This window comes from Acipenser ruthenus, chromosome 11, assembly GCF_902713425.1.
Source record: "Acipenser ruthenus chromosome 11, fAciRut3.2 maternal haplotype, whole genome shotgun sequence".
Taxonomy (NCBI): domain Eukaryota; kingdom Metazoa; phylum Chordata; class Actinopteri; order Acipenseriformes; family Acipenseridae; genus Acipenser; species Acipenser ruthenus.
Genome location: NC_081199.1, coordinates 28,028,955 through 28,050,516, shown reverse-complemented (window position 1 = coordinate 28,050,516; position 21,562 = coordinate 28,028,955). Strand labels below are relative to the sequence as shown.

At 36.4% G+C, this 21,562-nt stretch overlaps 1 protein-coding gene across 1 annotated transcript in view; it reads left to right on the top strand.

The window, feature by feature from the left end:
• The window catches only part of LOC117426954 (partitioning defective 3 homolog B), a 242,904-nt gene that overhangs the window by 19,147 nt on the left and 202,195 nt on the right, over positions 1-21,562 (top strand). The window contains exon 2 of the mRNA XM_034045222.3: positions 2,914-3,015. Coding sequence (XP_033901113.3) covers positions 2,914-3,015 — 102 coding nt within the window. The remainder of the gene's footprint in view (positions 1-2,913; positions 3,016-21,562) is intronic.

Here is a 21,562-nt window from a genome sequence, read left to right as displayed (position 1 = left end):
GGTGGTCTTAAGCTTGGCACTGCAGCTGACTCTAGGCACAGAGAGAGGCTGAGGATTGGATATGGATGAACTGCTCTCTCACTCCCAATGAGGGTTGCTCCTTCAGAGCAGGCTTGGAGTGCCTGTGGGGGTAATCTGGGGGAAGCTCAAATCACCACTGCTGTTCATTCTCTTGGTGAATAGAAAGGACAGTCCCAAGGGCTGATAATCCACAGTCTTGCATTAAAACACCAAAATTCATCACAAAAACTGAATTGTGTTAAATATTGTAAATATTTAAGTCTTAAAGAAATGCTCTTGGCCAGCAGGCTAATTAGCAAGGTTTTCTGGCAGAATCTGGCATTCTTTCTTTAGAACACTGTTTCCTTTTATGTGAGCCCTTGGCACATAACATAGCCCCTTAAGTTCATCAGCAGTGAACAGCTTCTATGTGAACAATCATGGAGCAAATGGAGCCCTATGTTTTCGATCTGTGTTAATTGTACTGGAATCCCCAGGCAGTGAAAAACGTTAAATGTTCTAACCACATCTAACACTGCTTGTGTTGTGCTTTTATTCTGTCCACATTCTGCTTTAACAAAATCAGATTTTTGTGATTAGCACGTTTTTTTTTTGTTGTTACTCAGCAGTGGGGGCCAGTGTAGTAAATTCCTATTTTGTCCATTGGTTACTACAATGGTATTACCAAGGAAGGTTAGTTTAAAACTTTATCTTGCAATGGCTACTTTCCAGTGAACCAGGGGAAAAAAATAGTCAAAAGGAAACAGAGTAATGCTTATTCAGTACAGTGATATGATGGTAACGTGATTATTTCCTTAAGGATTTATTTTCTACTGGGTGTGGTGGAAACTTTTAGGAATTAAAGCAACAGTAGGCATGCCATTTTGTGCAGAGGAACAGAACTATGTGACAAGCCAAGTAAACAACTGCCTCAGTTAGTAGTTAGCTGTGGATATAAGGTTTTTTTTATCAGAAATTGAATTTCTGATAAAGATTTAGGCCTGTCGGATATTGAAAAAAGCATAAGTACTGCCATAGTTACCAGTGCCATACTGTGCACATACAGGATGACATGGAACTGTGAAACAGGCAACAGATGATGTAAACATTATTTTGATCTACTCTGATTCAGATTAGTGAACCATTCCGAATGTAGTCCACTTCAGTCAGCTGAAGTGGGTCTCGGCTGACTTTAATGAGATCTTGATTGTATTTATCTTGCTCTTAATTGTATTATAACTAGGGACCTACCTAATTCGCGATTTCGCGGAAATCAGGAAATTGAGGGGTCACCGCAAAATTCACCTCTTAGGGGCCAATGCATACAAACAAGTACAGAGAGGAAAAAAAAAAAACTTGTTTAAATGAACTACTGCACAACACAAGCAACGCAAACTACGTGTCTTCCTTCTGTAGATAGCCCATTTTTATTCCTTCGCCGTCCCGTGTGCACTGCACTTAAGCAAAAAACAAACAAAAAATGTCCACAAGTAACATTTACAAAATAAATTATCCAATTCTATTCAAATGACAACGTTTTAATCAGCCTATCTTTACTTTACTGCTTTTATGTGACCGGTACTGTGCAGGAGGGGGCGGGACAAAGTTGGTGCTGCATTGTTTTGATTTAGGTTGCTAAAATCCAGTTTTCAGCATTGGAGGTAAAATAGTAGAAATGGACGACAAAGAAAGCAAACTATATTTCGGCTGATGATCGTTTCAAGATATTTCCCAAATAAACTACATGCAGACTGAGGTAATTGTTTTCCATATCTTAATGTGTATTTGGAGAAAATACGATCGATCGCTATTTAGCTTCAGAATCACACATTAAACAAACGGCTACTACAGAGGCTGCTGAACAGAACGTAAAATAAACAGCTTTGAGAAACCAAACTGGAAAGTCAGCCCAGACAAAAAGTATTCCTGTCTGCAAGTTAAATCAGTATTAAAACGATCCAGCACAGCCACCTCGCTTTAACCTGCAGTTACAGTTGGAATTTTAGACCCGAATAGCCACGTTGTCTTCTTTGTTTTGACTCAGTACTAATAAAATAAATGATTGGATGGGACAAATAACATGACAACGAACGTGCTGCACACATTGACTTTATTAAAGTATGCCAGATGCCCGAGTTTTTGGGCTGTTTCTAATCGATTTCCACATCTGTATAACTTGGCAAAGCTTTGCCTTAACTTCCAACCAATTGAGTGGATGCAGAACGTGCAGTCTCAATGTATGGGCAAGTCAACTGCAGGGGAATGCTGCATGCTTGCCTTTAACAAATGCCAGCACTCTGTTTTAGTAAGGAAGCAAGTACCACTATTTTTAGGCTTTATAGTGTTCTGAAATACTGTCTACTTAGGTTTATTTAATGTTTAAACATGTCCGCGAAATGTCTGCGAAATCCTAATTTTATTCCGCAACATACCCGTGAAAAATACGTAAATTTACCGCAATTTAAGTAGACCCCTAATTATAACTTGTACTGTGATTCTTGAAATTTTTTGTTTACGACTGTAAGTTGCCCTGGATAAGGCGTCTGCTAAGAAATAAATAATAATAATAATAATATGTTTGCCTAGAAACAGGTAGTGAGTTTCTTGATGTTTCTTGTAGCATCATTGATGTGCTCCTTATTAATCACATTGTTTTAAATAATGATACTGTTGGTTAGTCGGTTAGTTATCTTTTACTTTTTGTTATATGTTTTAATAACCGCTCATTGTATAAAGGTATTCCAAAATCGTTTGGGATTCCAATCATTTTTATGGAAAACACTAGTATCCCACTGAATAATCCCCCGTATAATTATATGTTGTGTTTAGTGGCTTTTAATTGTTGCAATAAGGATCTTCTTTCTGACACAGTCTGTTATTAAAGCCAATATTTATTTTTCTTATTTCATATAGGATGGCAATTACTCAGTAAAGATTCATCACATTGAATACATAGATGGAGGAATATTGGATCCAGACGATGTTTTGGCAGATCTTGTGGATGACAAGGATAAGGTAAGGAGGATATTGCTGTATTACAGTATGTCTCAAAGATTACACATGGAAACAGCAGTTTATATGAAACTCTGTGTTTACACTTCAAACGTCTGAGCCGTCAATTGAAATGGTTCTTTAACATACTTGACTAGTCTGCACATGGAAGCAGATACTGTAATGTATGTCTTCATTGTTTTAATGTGATCCAACCAAATTACTCTGTCTCAAACTAAGGGCACAATATCCAGACTGCATGTAAGGGGGTGCAACCATTTTTTGTTTTATTTTTTTTTATTTTTTTTCCCCACAGACAGCAGTCAATTTATACAAGTAGTTTAAATTGGTCCAATGCGCAGTTCACAATTTGTATTTATTTTGCCATTGCTCTAAATTAACAGAGACACTTGAGTTATTGTCCAGGAGGGTCTGGTCAGTAGACACAGATAAAGGTGAAACGGTTATCTCCATAGCCTGTGTCCTGCTATTTTCTAAGGGCATTTTATTACATGTAACTCAACCCTTCCCTAACAGGAGCAGGATGTCCCCCTTTTGTAGCCATTCATTTTTGTTTTTTGTTTTGCAATAAGTGTTTCACAATCCTACTGTAAATTATTTGTTCAAGCAGACAGTTAATAAATCTGCTTTCACTAGAAGACTTACCCAATGTTTTACATGTCAACACTTAACAAACGTATGAGGAACAGAAGTAGAAATATTTTAAGAATAGAATACAGCATACAGTTTGAAGGGTAATGTCTGCTATTGGTATTCAAGCAGTTAGTGCTGAGACTAACATGGGTTTTTTTTTTTCAAATGTTCTTTCAAAATATACACATTTAAATGAATATTCAAGAATTCTATATTTTAAAATAGCTGGAAAACATTATAATTCACATTATAGTAAAAACGAAATCTGTAGTTAAATAAACCTGGTACTCTAACTTAACTAATGTACTTCTAAAAAGCAGGAGAGAAACACTCTTCTCTACAGGAGAATGTGTGCTATTCATATCAGAAATCATGTTTATAAGAGTAATGTTGAAAAAAGAATAAACACCATCAGTTGTCAGGGCTAAATGGAAGAACAAAGAAACTAAGCCACAAAGAAGACATTCTAATATAAATAAGTGTTTTAGTAAAGTTATGGGTTGAAGAGATGGATTGAAAAGATCAAATGCGGGAGAAGGGTATCTTCCTCGGCTTCAGAATGGAAACAGTCAGTGGATGCTACTGCTGTGTACTGTACTATTATACCCTCACATTGCTTGCTGTGTTGCAGGCTTTTATACATGGGGTATTTTAAATGCAAAGGTAGAAATAAAAGCACAAGGTATAAAACAGAATGCATTCTGCTTTCATGTTGCCTCGAATTCAGGAAATCCTTTATCTCCCTGGGGGAAGCTCTATATAAGACCCATTCAGAATTTACATAGTATTTTACAGCTCAATAGGACTGCTCTGCCTGCTTCACAAACAAATCCCCATCTGCTAATTAGCTAATATAATAGCACGACTGAAGTTTGACAGTGCTGGCTGTTATGCATTTACCTCTTGCTTTAAAAAGGGTACTATTGTTTTAAAAACATACAGTAATGTACTCTCCAAATCTGCTCTTCTTTTCAAAGTCAAACAATAAATATGAATATAACATTGTTTAACCCAATCATTTCATCTACATATTAATAGAAACATAAAATAAATCCTCTATTGTAGTCTCCTAATACACATTAAAGAAAAATATATTTGGAAATGCACTTATTCCAGCCTTGTATTGTGAATGTGGCTGAGGCAGTGTGAACTACTTTAGGCCCCTTTTCTAGAACAGGCGTTCTCAAACTTCTGAGGGCTCCCCCTCCCCCTCCCCTGCTATAACAATTCCATGTATATATTAATACCATATGTATTAAATCCATATATCAGCATCAGTATGTATGTGTGTGTGTTATATATATATATATATATATATATATATATATATATATATATATATATATATATATATATATATATATATATATAATATGATGCACAAAAGAAATGCAACACTCAGGTCTAATGGATTTAATCAAACATTTTGAACATACATATCAAACAAAATCACAGAAAATGTGAACAACAATACAGGTCAAAGAATCATAAGTTTTCAATATGAAACGTGACACACTGTCAAAATGAAAATATTACAAACTTAGTATCGGTTATGACCTCCCTGAGCATTAACACAATCCTGGCAGCGTTGACGCATAGACCTGATCAGCCTCTGGATAGACTGCTGCGGGATGTTCTGCCACTCTTCCTGTGCAGCTGCAGCCAGCTGGCGCAGGTTGGCTGGTCACGGTTGTCTCCTGTGGATGACACTGGCAATTTGGTTCCACAGATGTTCTGTTGGACTCAGGTCAGGAGAAAAAGCTGGCCACGGCATGACCTCAACATTGTTTTCTTAAAGTCATGCAATTGTAATCCTAGCACTGTCCGGTCTTGCATTGTCCTGCTGGAAAATCGACACTTCCAGATTGGCTTGCAGGAACGGAAAAACTGTTGCCTTAAGGACTTCGTCAATGTATGACGGAGCAGTAAGGTTGCCCTAAACTCTAAACTCTTCTGTCAGTTTAGCCAAGGGCAAAACGACATTCATCGGTGAATAAAACACTCCACCACTCTCTCTGCCGCCTCCTCTGATGTTCTCTGGCCCACAGAAGACAACGATTTCGTCTCTCAGCTGTCAACATGTTAACCCTGAATGGCCTCCAAGCAGCAGTGTGGAGTAGTGGTTAGGGCTCTGGACTTTTGACCGGAGGGTCGTGGGTTCAATCCCAGGTGGGAACACTGCTGCTGTACCCTTGAGCAGGGTACTTTACCTAGATTGCTCCAGTAAAAACCCAACTGTATAAATGGGTAATTGTAAGTAAAAAATAATGTGATATCAATTGTAAGTCGCCCTGGATAAGGGCGTCTGCTAAAAAATTAAATAATAATAATAATAATTTTCACGCAGACAGCGAGCTACAAGCGCGGGTTATTTCTTCTTGGAATTTCTCATGCTGTAGCCACTGCAGTCTGAAAACGATTGCGCAGATGGATCAGTCAGATGAGACGGTCCTGGGCCAGTGTGGTGACTCTCTGCCTTCCAGGACGTGGCCTGTCCCTCACAGAGCCGGTTTCCTGGTTTCTTTGGACTAGTCTGCTGATTGGTGAAGCAGAACCTCATTCTCCGGGCAACTTATCTCACAGACAGGCCTCCTTCACACATGCCGATAGCAACCATAGCAATGCAATGACTTGAGCTCAGTATTTAGTTATCCTAAGGAATAATACTACTCAAACAATCAGCAAACCTATCTGCTCACTATTTAAAATGTAAATAACACCATGTATGTTCCCAATGAGCTACTGATGTAAAACTAGCTATTGATGTAAGACTGTTGCGTTTTCATTGTGCGTCATTGTGTGTATGTATGTATGTATGTATTATTGTATGTGTGTGTGTGTGTGTGTGTGTGTGTGTGTATATATATATATATATGTATATATGTATATATATAATATATATACACACACACACACACACATACCCATACGCACGTCAGGGATGGAAATAAGACTCCTATTGCTGTTGCATAGCAGTTTCACCCATTCCAGGTTTTATAACGAGCTTGATTAGCCCCTGTGTGAACAAGTTCAGGTTTATCTTATTAAACTTGTACTACTAAAACCAAGAATGGATCAAACTGCTGTGCAATGGGAGTCTTATTTCCATCCCTGATACATACATATACATTTTATATATATATTAATATTAATAATTATTAATTATTTTTGTTTTACTTACTCAATGTGAAACTTGTTGCTGGTGCTGAGCTGAAATTCTGTCAAGACGTGGAGGTTTCTTCGCCAAGCACACATGCATGTCATGGCCAATGTTCATCCTGGCTCGGTACTTTGTTTTCATCGATGTCATGGCTGAGAATTCTGTTTCGCATAAGTAGGTTGTACTGAATGGGACCAACACTTTTTCAGTGCTGCAGAAGAAGCGGCATTTCATTGAACCTGGTTCTGAGGGAGCTGTTTGATGAAATGTCAATGAGCTCTTCTAACAGCTTTGATGGGACAGAGGGTAGCAGTTTAGCTTCAATATTCTGACTAATGGGGTTTGTAGCTCACAGGTGTGTAGCGGCTTGTTCTGTCATGAGTTCAGGAAAGTAAGTATTACATTTGTTGAGTAGACCACACAGGTGCGCTGCCAGCTGTGGTGTGATTATGTCAAAGTTAATGTTTTGTTCCTGAAGCCAAAAAAGCTTGTTTTTATATATTTCATGCTGGTAATTAAATGTCTCTGTAATTTGAAGGGTTTCAAACATTCATTGGACAGTACTTGTGCACAAATTACACACTGCGGTTGAGGTATATCTCCACTTAAAATACAAATAAAACTGAAATTCAAGTGGCTGTCTTCGTATTTCCTTACTTTTGCAGGGTTAATAACAGCTTTTATGTTTTTTTACTCACAACATCACCTCCTCGCTGTTCTTCAGCCCTTACAGTTGAACTTGTTGAAGGAAGTAATGTATCATCATTCTGTGGGTTTTGTTGTTTTGATGCTGATGGTCGAATTAAAAATGTATCCATATCTGCTATTTATTGTGTGTGTTTCCAATGATTTTTCCTCTGCTTTGTAACCTGTCATGCTCCTGCTGAAATAGGTCTATTACAACCCGAGAATGCATTCCGTAACCTGAGAACGCATTCATTTCTGCGCATGCTTATGACATGCTTTCAGGGTGTCATAAGCATACAGGGAAAATAACACATTCTATTTTTGGAGGACCCCTTGAAACCTCCTCAAGGACCCCTAGGGGGCCCGGACCCCCAGTTGAGAACACCTGCTTTAGAAGACTTCTACCATCCAACCCAGGCAGATAATTATTAATAGGGAAAGTAAAATGGGAAATGAACTAAAAACAAGAAAGCTACTTTTGTTGTGGTGTTTTTCCACATGCCATTTACAGCACAGCAAGTCAGCTGGCTCCTGTGTAAAACCTGTAGTTCCAGAGAAAGAAGTAGCTATGTGTTTTGCACTCTGCTGCCCTCTAGGGTTATAAATTGATCACAACACTTTCATTCATGCTGGTTTACATATACTGCACATGTGAAGATGTGTCAAAAGGTGCCTCATGGATCTGAGAGTATTTCAATGTTAAGAACATAAGAAAGTTTACAAACGAGAGGAGGCCATTCAGCCCATCCTTGCTCGTTTGGTTGCAATTGATCTGAATATCCATCAGATTGTTGTTTTTAATTTTTTTTTTTATTCTCTTTAATGCCAGATCAGTCTGTCCTTGTATTGTGCAGTTACACAGCGCTTCCTCCAGTTTCACCTGACGAAAATGCAGCCAAAACAAAGCGAATGAGACAAGCTAGGGTGGTGTAACAGTTAATTATTAAACAGTTTTAGATACTGTGGTGTGTGTGTGTGTGTGTCTCTCTCTCTCTCTCTCTCTCTCTCTCTCTCTCTCTCTCTCTCTCTCTCTCTCTCTCTCTCTCTCTCTCTCTCATATATATATATATATATATATATATATATATATATATATATATATATATATATATATATATATATAAATGTATTTCTTAGCAGACACCCTTATCCAGGGCGACTTGCAATTGTTACAAGTTTTCACACAAATTTTACATACAATTACCCATTTATACAGTTGGGTTTTTACTGGAGCAATCTAGGTAAAGTGTACCTTGCTCAAGGGTACAGCAGCAGTGTCCGCATCTGGGAAAGAACCCACACCCCTCTGTGTTTTTTATGTGTTCCCTGAAAAACGGACAAGGGTTGGAACGGGCCAGAATGAAATAATCAGATATGTGTCACACGTGTTTAATCTTCACTGAAGTCAAAATTTTATAGGGTCGATTATGTGAGTGCTGACAGTACTTAAAAATAAAATAAAATCTGCTGTGAAAACATGTCTTGGATTATAATTAACAGGCAGCTTTTCTTTGTGTGTGTCACTGTCACTTTACTTATTCCTAGTGTGTAATGACTTGCTGCATACTATACACCAATAATATATAGAAAAAATAGAAACATTACTAGTAGACTACTAGTGTTTAGATGTGTTTTTATATGTACTGTAACTAAATAGTATTACAATAAGGGTTATGTAAAATACAGTATAGTGTTACGTCTGGCTATAAATATCAGTGACGCTCACAATTGAGTTTTGGAAGGCTGAGTTTTGTGAAACTCCCTCCCCAATGATTTCTGGGACTTGGACTTTCTTTCCAAATGATTTCTGTTTTTTTTACCATAAGTAATGTGTCATGAATGCCTCTTCATATTTTATTGCATTATGTTGAAGCAGTTGACTGATATTTGTATTAAGTGCTTTTTCTAGTTGTAAAACATGTGGACAACTGAAATTCTTTTTTTTACAACAGTAAGTGACAGAGTGAGAATACATGGTTACAGTTTCCCCTTATATGGCTTGGAATGTTCTCTGGATTATATATTAGTTACTTGATCCTTTATTTTGGCATTCAGCTGATTTAATACCACAATGGAATTGCTGTTTTACCCTACGTATCTCCTTTCACTCTACATTACATATGTGCCTGTATATTCGCACCAAACTTGCTTGAGGTTCATGCATTTAAAATGTTGCTTTGGTGAAATACCAATGTGGTTGTCTTCAGGAGCTATTTTAATTCTAATACAGTATACTTGGACATTTACCGACCTAATACCATTATAATGGATGTTATACCAAGATTCCAAATATACTTATAAACACTAAAGTCATTTTTCATTTAAATCCATCGTGAAAGTTGCTATTTAGCAATCATATTTTATGTTCAATTACCATTATGTAATCTGTTATTTGGAAAAAGTTCAGTAAACCCAAACAAATTGGAATCAATGATTTATGTTGTAATAGCTTCCAGCATCACTCCTCGTCTCTAATAAAAGATACTTCTACAGTTGTAGTTTGGTATTTTTTTTAATCCCAGTTCTGTTCCATTGTTGTTAATGGGAAAGTTAGGCTTGCATACTTGCCTGGGGTCTAAACCCCTGGAATGTGTTAAACGTGTGCTGTAAGAAAGAATAGGCGCTTGGAAGCATATGTTGCAGGATTAAGCAGCCTGGTGGTTTTACAGCTGGAACCGGAGAGGGAATCAAAGTACCAGTATTAAATTCCAAATGCAGCAGTGTGGAGTAGTGGTTAGGGGCTCTGGACTCTTGACTGGAGGGTCGTGGGTTCAATCCCAGGTGGGCGACACTGCTGCTGTACCCTTGAGCAAGGTACTTTACCTAGATTGCTCCAGTAAAAACCCAACTGTATAAATGGGTAATTGTATGTAAAAATAATGTGTAAAAAATAATGTAATTGTATGTAAAAATAATGTGATATCTTGTAACAATTGTAAGTCGCCCTGGATAAGGGCGTCTGCTAATAAATAAATAAATAATAATAATAAAAAATAATAATGTCGTGAAGGCTGCAGGGAGGGCAGAAAGCTGTTTGGATAGGTTTTGTAGCAGGTATGATTGAGAGCCTACAATGCATTGCACTGAAAGTTTTTGTATGCAGTTACAATATTTAAATAAACTGTTAAGTTATATATTGCCCTTATATCCTCTTTATTTTTCCCCCTGCCAGTCACCTTGGAGGTATTTTTGATTTCCCTTATATACTGAAATAATAAAGCAAACAAAATACTCTCCCTGGATTTAAGTTTGGCTACAGTACTGTAAGATCCATGGTGTCTAAAGGAAACCACGCTGTAATTCAATATTTTTTCCAATCCTGCAGCAAAGGCCACATGCTGTGCATTCACATAGGTTGGTCTAATTCTATTCAAGAGTTACAGAGTCAGATTTATTGTGTTTCATACTAGATATCTTACTGTTCTTACTTGTATTGTAACACTTGAAATGTATTTGCTTACGATTGTAAGTCGCCCTGGATAAGGGCGTCTGCTAAGAAATAAATAATAATAATAATAATAATAATATCGGCACAGTACTCTACTTTAATGTTTAACTGAAAATGTCTGGTTTTATGAGGGTCTTTGATTGTTTTTTTTATAGTTTAGTTTATAGTATATTCATGCATTGTAAACTGCTGTAGTCAAATACTGTATCTGAAAATCAATTTAAAAAAGGTTTAAACATGAAATATATTAAGCAATGTAGCCTGTAGCCATATTATTTAATATACAGTATTATGGTGTCAATCCAGCTTTTTGCGCTCATCATCCACAAGCTGCAACTTCATAACAGTGTCATCACACTGATTTAAGTTGCTGTAAGTTACAGGAAATCCTGACCCACTGAATCCTTTGCTGGTTAAGATGCCTAAATTATAATTTATTTGGCTTCTCATGCAGCTTTCCTTTACTTTTATTGACTATGGATTGTAAATACTGACTAGTGTATTTGCAATCCACCACTCGATTGTCAATTTGCCTTCACACTTCACACTGTACCTGGAATTGATCAAAAGCAAACACACACTAAAGGAAATATTAAAATACCAAACGACTTTTCAATGTCTTTTTTGACATTAACACCTTAATGAGAGAATCTGATGTAGTCATGCTTCGACAGGCATGGAAAATTAAACTGACTGCTCACCCATAGCAGTCGCCTCAGTAGTTCAGTAATCATCTTAGAAACAATCAGAAGGGCAGCTGGATGTGATGCCTAAATTAGACAGTAAGTATGAGAAATAAAGTGTTGTGGCATTCAAGTGAAGATTCTAACAGTAATCTTTTAAAAGGAACTTGTTTTGTCACTAATGTGTTATTCAAAACACTGTTTCTTAGAGATTAATCTTGCAAGTCATTATTTGTTCTAAGTCTTTTTGTTCTGTGAAGCAGCTATTTCTGTGAAGGTCCCTATACCTATTTATTTTACATCTCCAGTTTTTTTTAAACTACTTTTTAAATGTTGCAGTCTAGGTCAGGGATAACACAACTCTGCCCTGGGGCTAAATGTGGATCTTCTGACGATTCAGACGAGCCCTACTGCACATGGGAAGCAACTTAAATAACTGCTGCCTACTGTTGCCATGACAACCCAGGTGACCTCTGCCAAGTGTTTATTTCGTCTCATAGGGAATTATTGTTTTTTGCATCTTTTTACTTGTTTCATTAGCAGGTATATATTCAATATACATATTCATAATTCAGTTTTCAAGTAATTCACTTTTTTTTTTATACATCTAAAGAACATGTGTACAGCATTTTGTGAAGGTATGGTGCCTACATACATAATCACAGAATTAAACATGTTGGCAACTCGACACGCTTTGTACATTTTATTAAGTTTGTTGCTGCCTGCCTGACCGCTTCTGGTTTTGTCACAGACCACTTAGTGCTGCCTTTCATCGAGCAGGTATAGCATACTGTACTTTTTCTAAAATTAGCGCACATAAAGCTATAGCCCTTGCTTCATTGTTCTATGTATTTCCTGCATCATTTTTATATATATATATATATATATATACAGACGTGCTCAAATTTGTTGGTACCCCTCCACAAAAAATGAAGAATGCACAATTTTCTCTGAAATAACTTGAAACTGACAAAAGTAATTGGCATCCACCATTGTTTATTCCATATTTAATAGAAATCAGACTTTGCTTTTGATGTTTTATTCAACATAATATTGTAAATAATAAAACAAAGGAAAATGGCATGGACAAAAATGATGGGACCGCTAACCTAATATTTTGTTGCACAACCTTTAGAGGCAATCACTGCAATCAAACGTTTTCTGTAGCTCTCAATGAGACTTCTGCACCTGTTAACAGGTAGTTTGGCCCACTCTTCCTGAGCAAACTGCTCCAGCTGTCTCAGGTTTGATGGGTGCCTTCTCCAGACTGCAAGCTTCAGCTCTTTCCATAGATGTTCGATAGGATTCAAATCAGGACTCATAGAAGGCCACTTCAGAATAGTCCAATGTTTAGTTCTTATCCATTCTTGGGTGCTTTTAGCTGTGTGTTTTGGGTCATTATCCTGTTGGAGGACCCATGACCTGCGACTGAGACAGAGCTTTCTGACACTAGGCAGTAAGTTTCGCTCCAGAATGCCTTGATAGTCTTGAGATTTCATTGTGCCCTGCACAGATTCAAGGCACCCTGTGCCAGGCGCAGCAAAGCAGCCCCAAAGCATAACCGAGCCTCCTCCATGTTTCACTGTAGGTATGGTGTTCTTTTCTTTGAAAGCTTCATTTTTTCGTCTGTGAACATAGAGCTGATGTGACTTGCCAAAAAGCTCCAGTTTTGACTCATCTGTCCAAAGGACATTCTCCCAGAAGGATTGTGGCTTGTCAATATGCATTTTAGCAAATTCCAGTCTGGCTTTTTTATGTTTTTCTGTCAAAAGTGGAGTCCTCCTGGGTCTTCTTCCATGGAGCCCACTTTCGCTCAAAAAGCGACGGATGGTGCGATCAGAAACTGACGTACCTTCACCTTGGAGTTCAGCTTTTATCTCTTTGGCAGTTATCCTTGGTTCTTTTTCTACCATTCACACTATCCTTCTGTTCAATCTGGGGTCGATTTTCCTCTTGCGGCCGCGCCCAGGGAGGTTGGCTACAGTTCCATGGACCTTAAACTTCTTAATAATATTTGCAACTGTTGTCACAGGAACATCAAGCTGCTTGGAGATAGTCTTGTAGCCTTTACCTTTACCATGCTTGTCTATTATTTTCTTTCTGATCTCCTCAGACAACTCTCTTCTTTGCTTTCTCTGGTCCATGTTCAGTGTGGTGCACACAATGATACCAAACAGCACAGTGACTACTTTTCTCCATTTAAATAGGCTGAATGACTGATTACAAGATTGGAGACATGTGTGATACTAATTAATGAAACAAATTAGTTTGAAATATCACTATAATCCAATTATTTATTATCTTTTCTAAGGGGTACCAACAAATGTGTCCAGGCCATTTTAGAATATCTTTGTAGAATAAGCAATAATTCATCTCTTTTCACAGCTTCTTTGCTTTATTCTATGACATACCAAAGGCATGCAAGTATACATGATAAAATAGCTTTTAATTTCATCACTTTTCAGGAGGAATGAAGCATTATTTCAATGAGCTGTAAGGGTACCAACAAATTTGAGCACGTCTGTATATATATAATACACACACTACTGGTCAAAAGTTTTAGAACACCCCCATTTTTCCAGTTTTTATTGAAATTTAAGCAGTTAAAGTCCAGTGAATAACCTGAAATGGTACAAAGGTAAGTGGTAAACTGCCAGGGGTTAAAAAAAAAGTTTAGGTTACCAAAAACTGAAAAATAATGTACATTTCAGTTATACAAAAAGACCTTTTTCAGGGAACAAGTAATGGGTTAACAACTTACAGCTGTTCTGCAGCAATGGAAGTAAATTAAGCCTTGAAAGTTGATGCTAACAATTCCTACAGGTGTCTCAACTTTTGTTGATTACTTACAAACCCTCTGTCTGTATAAAAGCAGTGTTGGAACAGACTGTGTTACTACACCCTCTTAAGCATTATTTGGACAGTATTGTACTGCAGGAAATAGTATATTGCTCTCATAATGGCGAGAAAAAGGCAATTAACAAAGGAAGACAGACAGACCATCATAACCCTTCAAAGTGTAGGTCTTTCCTTTAGAGAAATTGCAAAGAAAGCCAAAGTGTCAGTGAGTACAGTTTTCTACACCATCAAAAGGCACTTGGAAACTGGAGGAAACTGACAGGAAGAGGTCTGGCAGACCCAAAGCCACAACAGAATCAGAAGACAAGTTTCTGAGAGTCAACAGCTTGCGTGATAGCCGGCTCACAGGACAACAGCTTCAAGCACAGCTTAACACTGGTTGAAGTAAGCAAGTCTCAGTTTCAACTGTGAAGAGAAGACTTCGAGCTGCAGGTTTGACAGGTCGAGTGGCAGTAAGAAAGCCATTGCTAAGATGGCAAAATAAGAAAAAGAGGCTTGCCTGGGCCATGAAGCACCGCCAGTGGACTACTGAAGACTGGAATACGCCTAGTTGGCCAGGGGTTCATCCTACAGCAAGATAATGACCCAAAACATACCTCCAGGCTATGTCAGAACTACCTTAGAAGAAAAGAACAAGACGGTAGGCTTCAAATCATGGAATGGCCAGCACAGTCTCCAGACTTCATCCCAAACCAGCTCGATGGGGTTTAACTGGACAGAAGAGTGAAAGCAAACCTACAAGTGCAACACATTTGTGGGAACTTCTGCAACAGTGTTGGGAAGAACTTTCCGAACAATATTTGATTTCCATTGTAGAAAGAATGCCACGAGTGTGTTCGGCTGTTATATCTGCAAAAAGTGGCTACTTTGAGGAGTCAAAAATTTAGATTAAATTTTGTTAAACAAAACGATTCCATGATTTCTTTTTTATCTCCAATTGTTTATTTGTTCTATGCTTTAATTTCAGAGTACACTGAGACATTAAACTGCATAAATTTCAATAAAAACTGGAAAAATGGAGGTGTTCTAAAACTTTTGACCGGTAGCGTGTGTGTATATATATATATATATATATATATATATATATATATATATATATATATATATATATATATATATATATATAATATATATATATAATATATATTTTTTTTTTAAATATATTTAAAGAATATATTGATAAGTCAGTTTTGTAGCTTTCCCCATTCACTTTGCTTGGTCCCAGGTAGCCACAGCTGTTAACTCGAAGATGTCATGTGATTGCAGGGCATGGTTTTCTTTTGTAAATGGGCTATTTGGCAAATGGTCCACAACCACAGACATTGTGTAATAATATTCCTATTTGGTTAAAGTCCCATGTGCTGCAGCATTTTATTTACAAATCATAGCCTATTATCTTTTGGTCCAGTAAGATACGGTATTAGCTCATTACCAGCCCTTTGTTTTAAGGTATCTAACATTATATTGCATACAGTGTGTTGATTTGAAACTGTATCAGATAAAAGGCATGAGACCTCACAAACCCTAAGCCAAAAGCAATAAACCAGTACAACACCAAACTTGGGATTTCTGATTTTACTGCAGTGGGTAAATACAAAAACTGCAATTCTACAAAACAAAATGCATAGCATTAAAAAAAACTGCTTATTGGCCAAAAAATGCAATAAAACTTTGGGAATTGCCAGGATTATACAGTTTGACAGGCACACAGGCCCATATTCCCCAAATGGACCATAATAGCTGGTAAGCCATGACAAAAATGGTTCTTTAAATTAAAAATAATAATAGAAATCAGGAGTACAATGTATCAATTACCAGTTGTAAAAAAATGAAATAGAAGTATTAATGTTATAAAAAAAATATATAATACCCTTTTGATATAATGAAGAATAAACACACACAGACTGCTCCCTAGTGACACTGTATTGTAGTGTCCACTACAAACTTGAAATGATTTTCAATGTATAAAACAGCATTCATTCTCGTAATCTACTGATGCTTACAATGATCGCTATAACCTTTTTTTCAGGCCTTACTGGAGTTCTGTTTTTGTTATGGCCTTCCCTCATGGGTGGAATACAGGTCACACAAACTGACAGACTGCCCTCTAAGAAACAAGACTAGTTGGCCCTGTTAAAGTGCATTTAAGAATGTCCTGCCTTGATTTAATGCATATGTGGCAGTTGGCAATAGTTTGTACATAAGCAATCCTCAAAGAATCTGCCAAGCAGTAGAATTAACACCTACATTAGCCTGACCACTCACAAGCCCCTGTTTTTTGTCACAATGGTGCACTAACCCTCTTTACAGCTGTAAAATATCACTTAAATTCCAGAAAGTCCATAGTTCAGCTCAAAAAAGAAAAAAAAGGAAGTTAGCAGTGGCTGGTTTTAAAGAAAAATAAAAGATTAATCTTGGTAATTTTTTTTTTTATGGTTTTCATTAAAGCTTTTATGCTATTTATGTATATACAGTCTCAAGTATGTTTTTTCCAAAACTTTTTTTTTATGTCTGTTGATAGATGAACGCTGTACTAAGAGGCCTGTATTTACATTTATTGTACCCAGAAATATATAGGCTTTGTAAATGATTTGGGGAACAAAATGGCCCAGGGTTACGGCAGTGAAAGCACCGTTCTTTTGTACAGGCTTGATGGTAATTTTGTCAGTGTTTATTGCTCCATAATGATCAAATAAACCAAGAATGATGATGATTTAAATGGTAATATATATGTTTAGTCTACCAATATTTTTTAAATGGTTAAATAATTCCCTAACTTTGAGTTCTAATCAAAATCTCATTAAAGAATGTAAGAAAGAAAAACACAAGAGATGGCAGGAGCCAACACTGGAAGGGTGTGGGAATTCACTGGACAGAAGACGGAAAGTGTAGTTGAAAATACCCCGCACGGGTGTACTTTATTATTTTCGCCTCACCCAACCTCTCCGTGTCATCGCCATGATCGACAGGCGGCTCTTACAGGACTCCCGACCCCTCCCCTACTGCACTTTTACATCTGCACTTTTACATCTTTACATTTTACAAACACAACATTAAATTGTTAGTGTAATGCTCTGGTGCAGTGATAAAACACAGATTTGTTCAGGAAATCAGAAAGATGGTCTCTAAAATCAGTGTTTAGCAAAGAAATTACTTTTAGCAATACACTCATCAGCAGTTAATTAATGTATATTGTGAGTGCACCAATACCGAATACACAGGAGGCCAAACAGGAAGTGCTGTGAATGTTATCAGGCTTGTCTTTGTGAATGGTTTGCTTAGTTTTACCCTGATATCTGCAGTCCATTAACATACAATTTAAGCATAACTTTTGAACATAACTTTTTTAAAGCTTTTAAAATGCAAGGGTATGTTTGTTAATTTAGGCACAAACAAAGGCGAACACTGCTAATTTAGCACATGGCAAATCGATTTGCCGCAGCTTAGCACAAACTGCTTTCAAAACGGTCATCAGGGAGTTCAATCCGAAAACACTTTCCTTCTAAATCTCGGTTCCTTCTCAGATTACTGTCACTGCAGTCAAGTGCTCTTAGTCTTCTTCTATGTGAAATTGGCTTAGGCAGTTTTATGAAAGCAAAATTAATCAAACCTGCTGCATAAACCTGACTTTACTGTAATTTCTAATTTGATGAGTTTACTGGAGCTGTAGGGCCAGAAAGTAGCATTTGACACGTGAGGACATTTGTGTTTCAGAACTCTAATTTAATGGAAAATGTATTCAAAATGTGCTAATATAACAGAGCATTTCAGCTCTCCTAATTTGCCTGTTTAATTATAAACCATTTCAGCAATCGAGGTACGATTATGCTTATAATGTATAAATGACAGTGTGGATATTGCAGCTTTTCGTTTGAAATGTTTTTGGGAGCAGTCCCTGTGATCCTTCAGAAGCATAGCACATAAATAATGCAGTAGCTGTGCTAATTAGTGTTAATATAAATTAGTCAATTAACGTCATATGAAAACATTATGTGAAAGTCGGTCGGGAGGGATGAATGTTAATTTTCCTGGCTGTCTAGGCTTTCAAATCTAAACTCCTTTTATTTTAAATTTGAACATTTTTCTGTCAAATGTTTGTTTTGGTAGTTGAACATTTTTTATTTTATATCTTCATTAACTTTTTTATGGTAGTTCTGTTCAACCTAAATTTAATAAAACGGTTGCAATGCTGTGATTTGTATTTATTTATTTATTTATTTATTATTATTTTTTTTTCAAAGTGATTAATATGGACCCCATAATATGCAGTCTCTAAACTATTTTGTTGTATTCAGAGGTTAAACTATTTATTCGCATACGTGCTGAGAATTTAAATGCACAAGACAGAAACTATAGTCTTCTTTAGAAAAAATGGTGGGACTCAAATATGTACTGTTCATACTGTATTATACACTGGTGTGGATATCGTGTTTAGTGCCAGTACAGGTTTAAGTTTTACATATAGCAGACAAAGTAATAATAAACCATTTTAAATTTTATTTTCTGAATTGTTTTCTTGTGTGGTTGTGGAGACAAAGCTACTGGCATAATTTAATGATGGGAAATTATTTTCAGTATTAAGACCTAAATTTACTGTAAGCATTTGTTAGTGAAAAGTATTATGTTAATATTAGAAGAGATTCTTTTTGCACCTACGAAGGAATTATTCATTTTTAAACAATCAAATAGTGTTTCCTTGAAATCATGTTTGATCTGTCAAGGTAAATTACAGGTTATTATGTAATATACTGTACAGTAGAATATTTTTTTTTCCTATTAGTTCTCAAGACCCATAGTCATAAACATAGAGCTCCAGTTATACTCTTCATAGTTTATAAACTCGACAGTAAAGAAACATTTCATGTATTAAATACTATTTAATACTGTATTAAATAAGTGAAAAGGCCATGTTAGTGATCAATATCAATAATGTATTTCTTATAAATATCAATAATGTATCATTTATGAATATCAATAATGTATTAACTAAACCATAGTATAAAGTGCATAATCTTGGAATGGGCAGTACAAGAACATAATATCTTGTTAATGGCTTTTGAACTTCAGCATTTAAGTTATAGTATTATTGGCTTGGAAATTAACTGACTGACTTTTTCTCACTTTTTCTCACTTTTGTGTGGTTTTTTTAAGCTCACATCTGGTAGACTAGCTTTACATATAAAAGACACTTGCTGTACTCTTCACTTTGGTTTTTGGTTTTGACTAATGGAAAGCCAAACTACTTTTGGTTTTGACTTACTGAGCCATGCTGCAGGTCTAATCGATTAGTCTTGGGCTTTCTCTATGATTATGCAGTGGGAAGCTAAACATATTTGCAGCATGTCACACATTTAGATTGTAGCAATGTAGCAAGTTCTCTAGTCTGCTGCCCTTGGAGAAAGTGTGCTGGTGTGCCCCCCTTAACTATACTTACGAGGGGAGATCAGTGTTGGATTTTCTTGCATTTTCTTCTGTTCCCTTGCATTTAAGTAAGACATGCATAGCAATTTCCGTCAGTTGTGTTGAGCTGTAGGATTGTGCTTTCATTGTGATCGTACACAAATCTATCAGGTTGATTTATTCTTTGGAATGCTTCCGATAGAAACATTTCTTTTCTCCACCTTTTCTTTTTATTGGTTTCCTATTTCTGCTGTATTTTCTCCTGTACTGCTTAGTGTTCTTTTAGGAACTGGCTACATATTGAACTGATACAGAGATCATGATTTTGTACATGTGTATTGAACTGATACAGAGATCATGATTTTGTACATTTTTATATATATATATATATATATATATATATATATATATATATATATATATATATATATATTAATACTGTATATAATAGTCCCAACTGCCAGAATGTTAGGTACTGTAAATAATTTAAAAGCAATTGGAAATGAAAAATAACCATTGTCAGACATTGGTGACATGTGATTCTGCTTTAAGACGTGCATAAAGGCATTGGTTTTTTAAAAGATTAACAGTCGGTATACTAATGATCACATTACTGTACCTCCTACATTCCCTCTGAAAACAATAAACTGTCCTACACACTTAGGAGTAATCAGAAGCTGTTGCTGTTTGCAGGTGGTTACAATAGCTCAGTTTCTTTGTGTCAAATAGTTATTGAGCGGCACTGTAACTCGGATATAACACCAAACTCATCTATGGGGAAAGAGAAGTTGAACAAACAAAAGGTGAGGTGATGTACACAGTCATGCCTCTACACACTTGCACTAGCACTAATCTAGTTTCCTGTCTCTTCTGCACAGGTTACTTTTAAGGAATATTGCTAGTTCCTCACACTTGCATTATTGATTTATACTATATATGGACACACTTTGAAGAGAAAGACCAATGGATGCAAAACAATGGTTCCAGTTTTTCAGCATACCTGTTGTCAATTACATGAAACTGGTCCTTTTTTGTCTCTTGGCCTAAAGCATATGTTTTTATAGGGATTGAACACAATCTGAACATGAAGGTTGTGTTGGGATTTTCTCCTGAAAACAGGCTTGCTGAAACAGAAATCTAAAATTATATTTAGCATGTTGTTTCATAAATTGCTTTCAGTTATTACAAATTAGGCAAGAGCCACATCAGCTCTTTAATAGTGGCATGAAAGCAAGAAAGAAAAGGTGCATAGCCTGTGTGTAGCTATTAAAATAATTGGAGTGATTTTTATAGTAATTACCTCAACATTCACCTTTGTTGCTATTACCCATTCACTCTGGCCGTTAGAGGTGCATATGGATTTTTCTCTATACTTTCCTCCATGGGGGGATACTGTATGTACAGGTGGAATGAGACCCTTGTCCAGTTTATGATTCAGGATTCACACCTACGGGTGATTAATGAGAGGGTTCGAACGGCAAGAAATGAATTGTACTTGTTTGAATAACAACTTGAAGTGTATAAAAGGTAATAATATAAATGTATAAAATAAATGTATGCAGACTTGCTAGAATTTTTTTTCTGTTTGATTATGTTGACTAGATGCTGTTTTTTTTTTAAATGTTTAATTCACATTTTAATGAAATTCACAGTGTGTGTGCATATATATGTGTGTGTGTG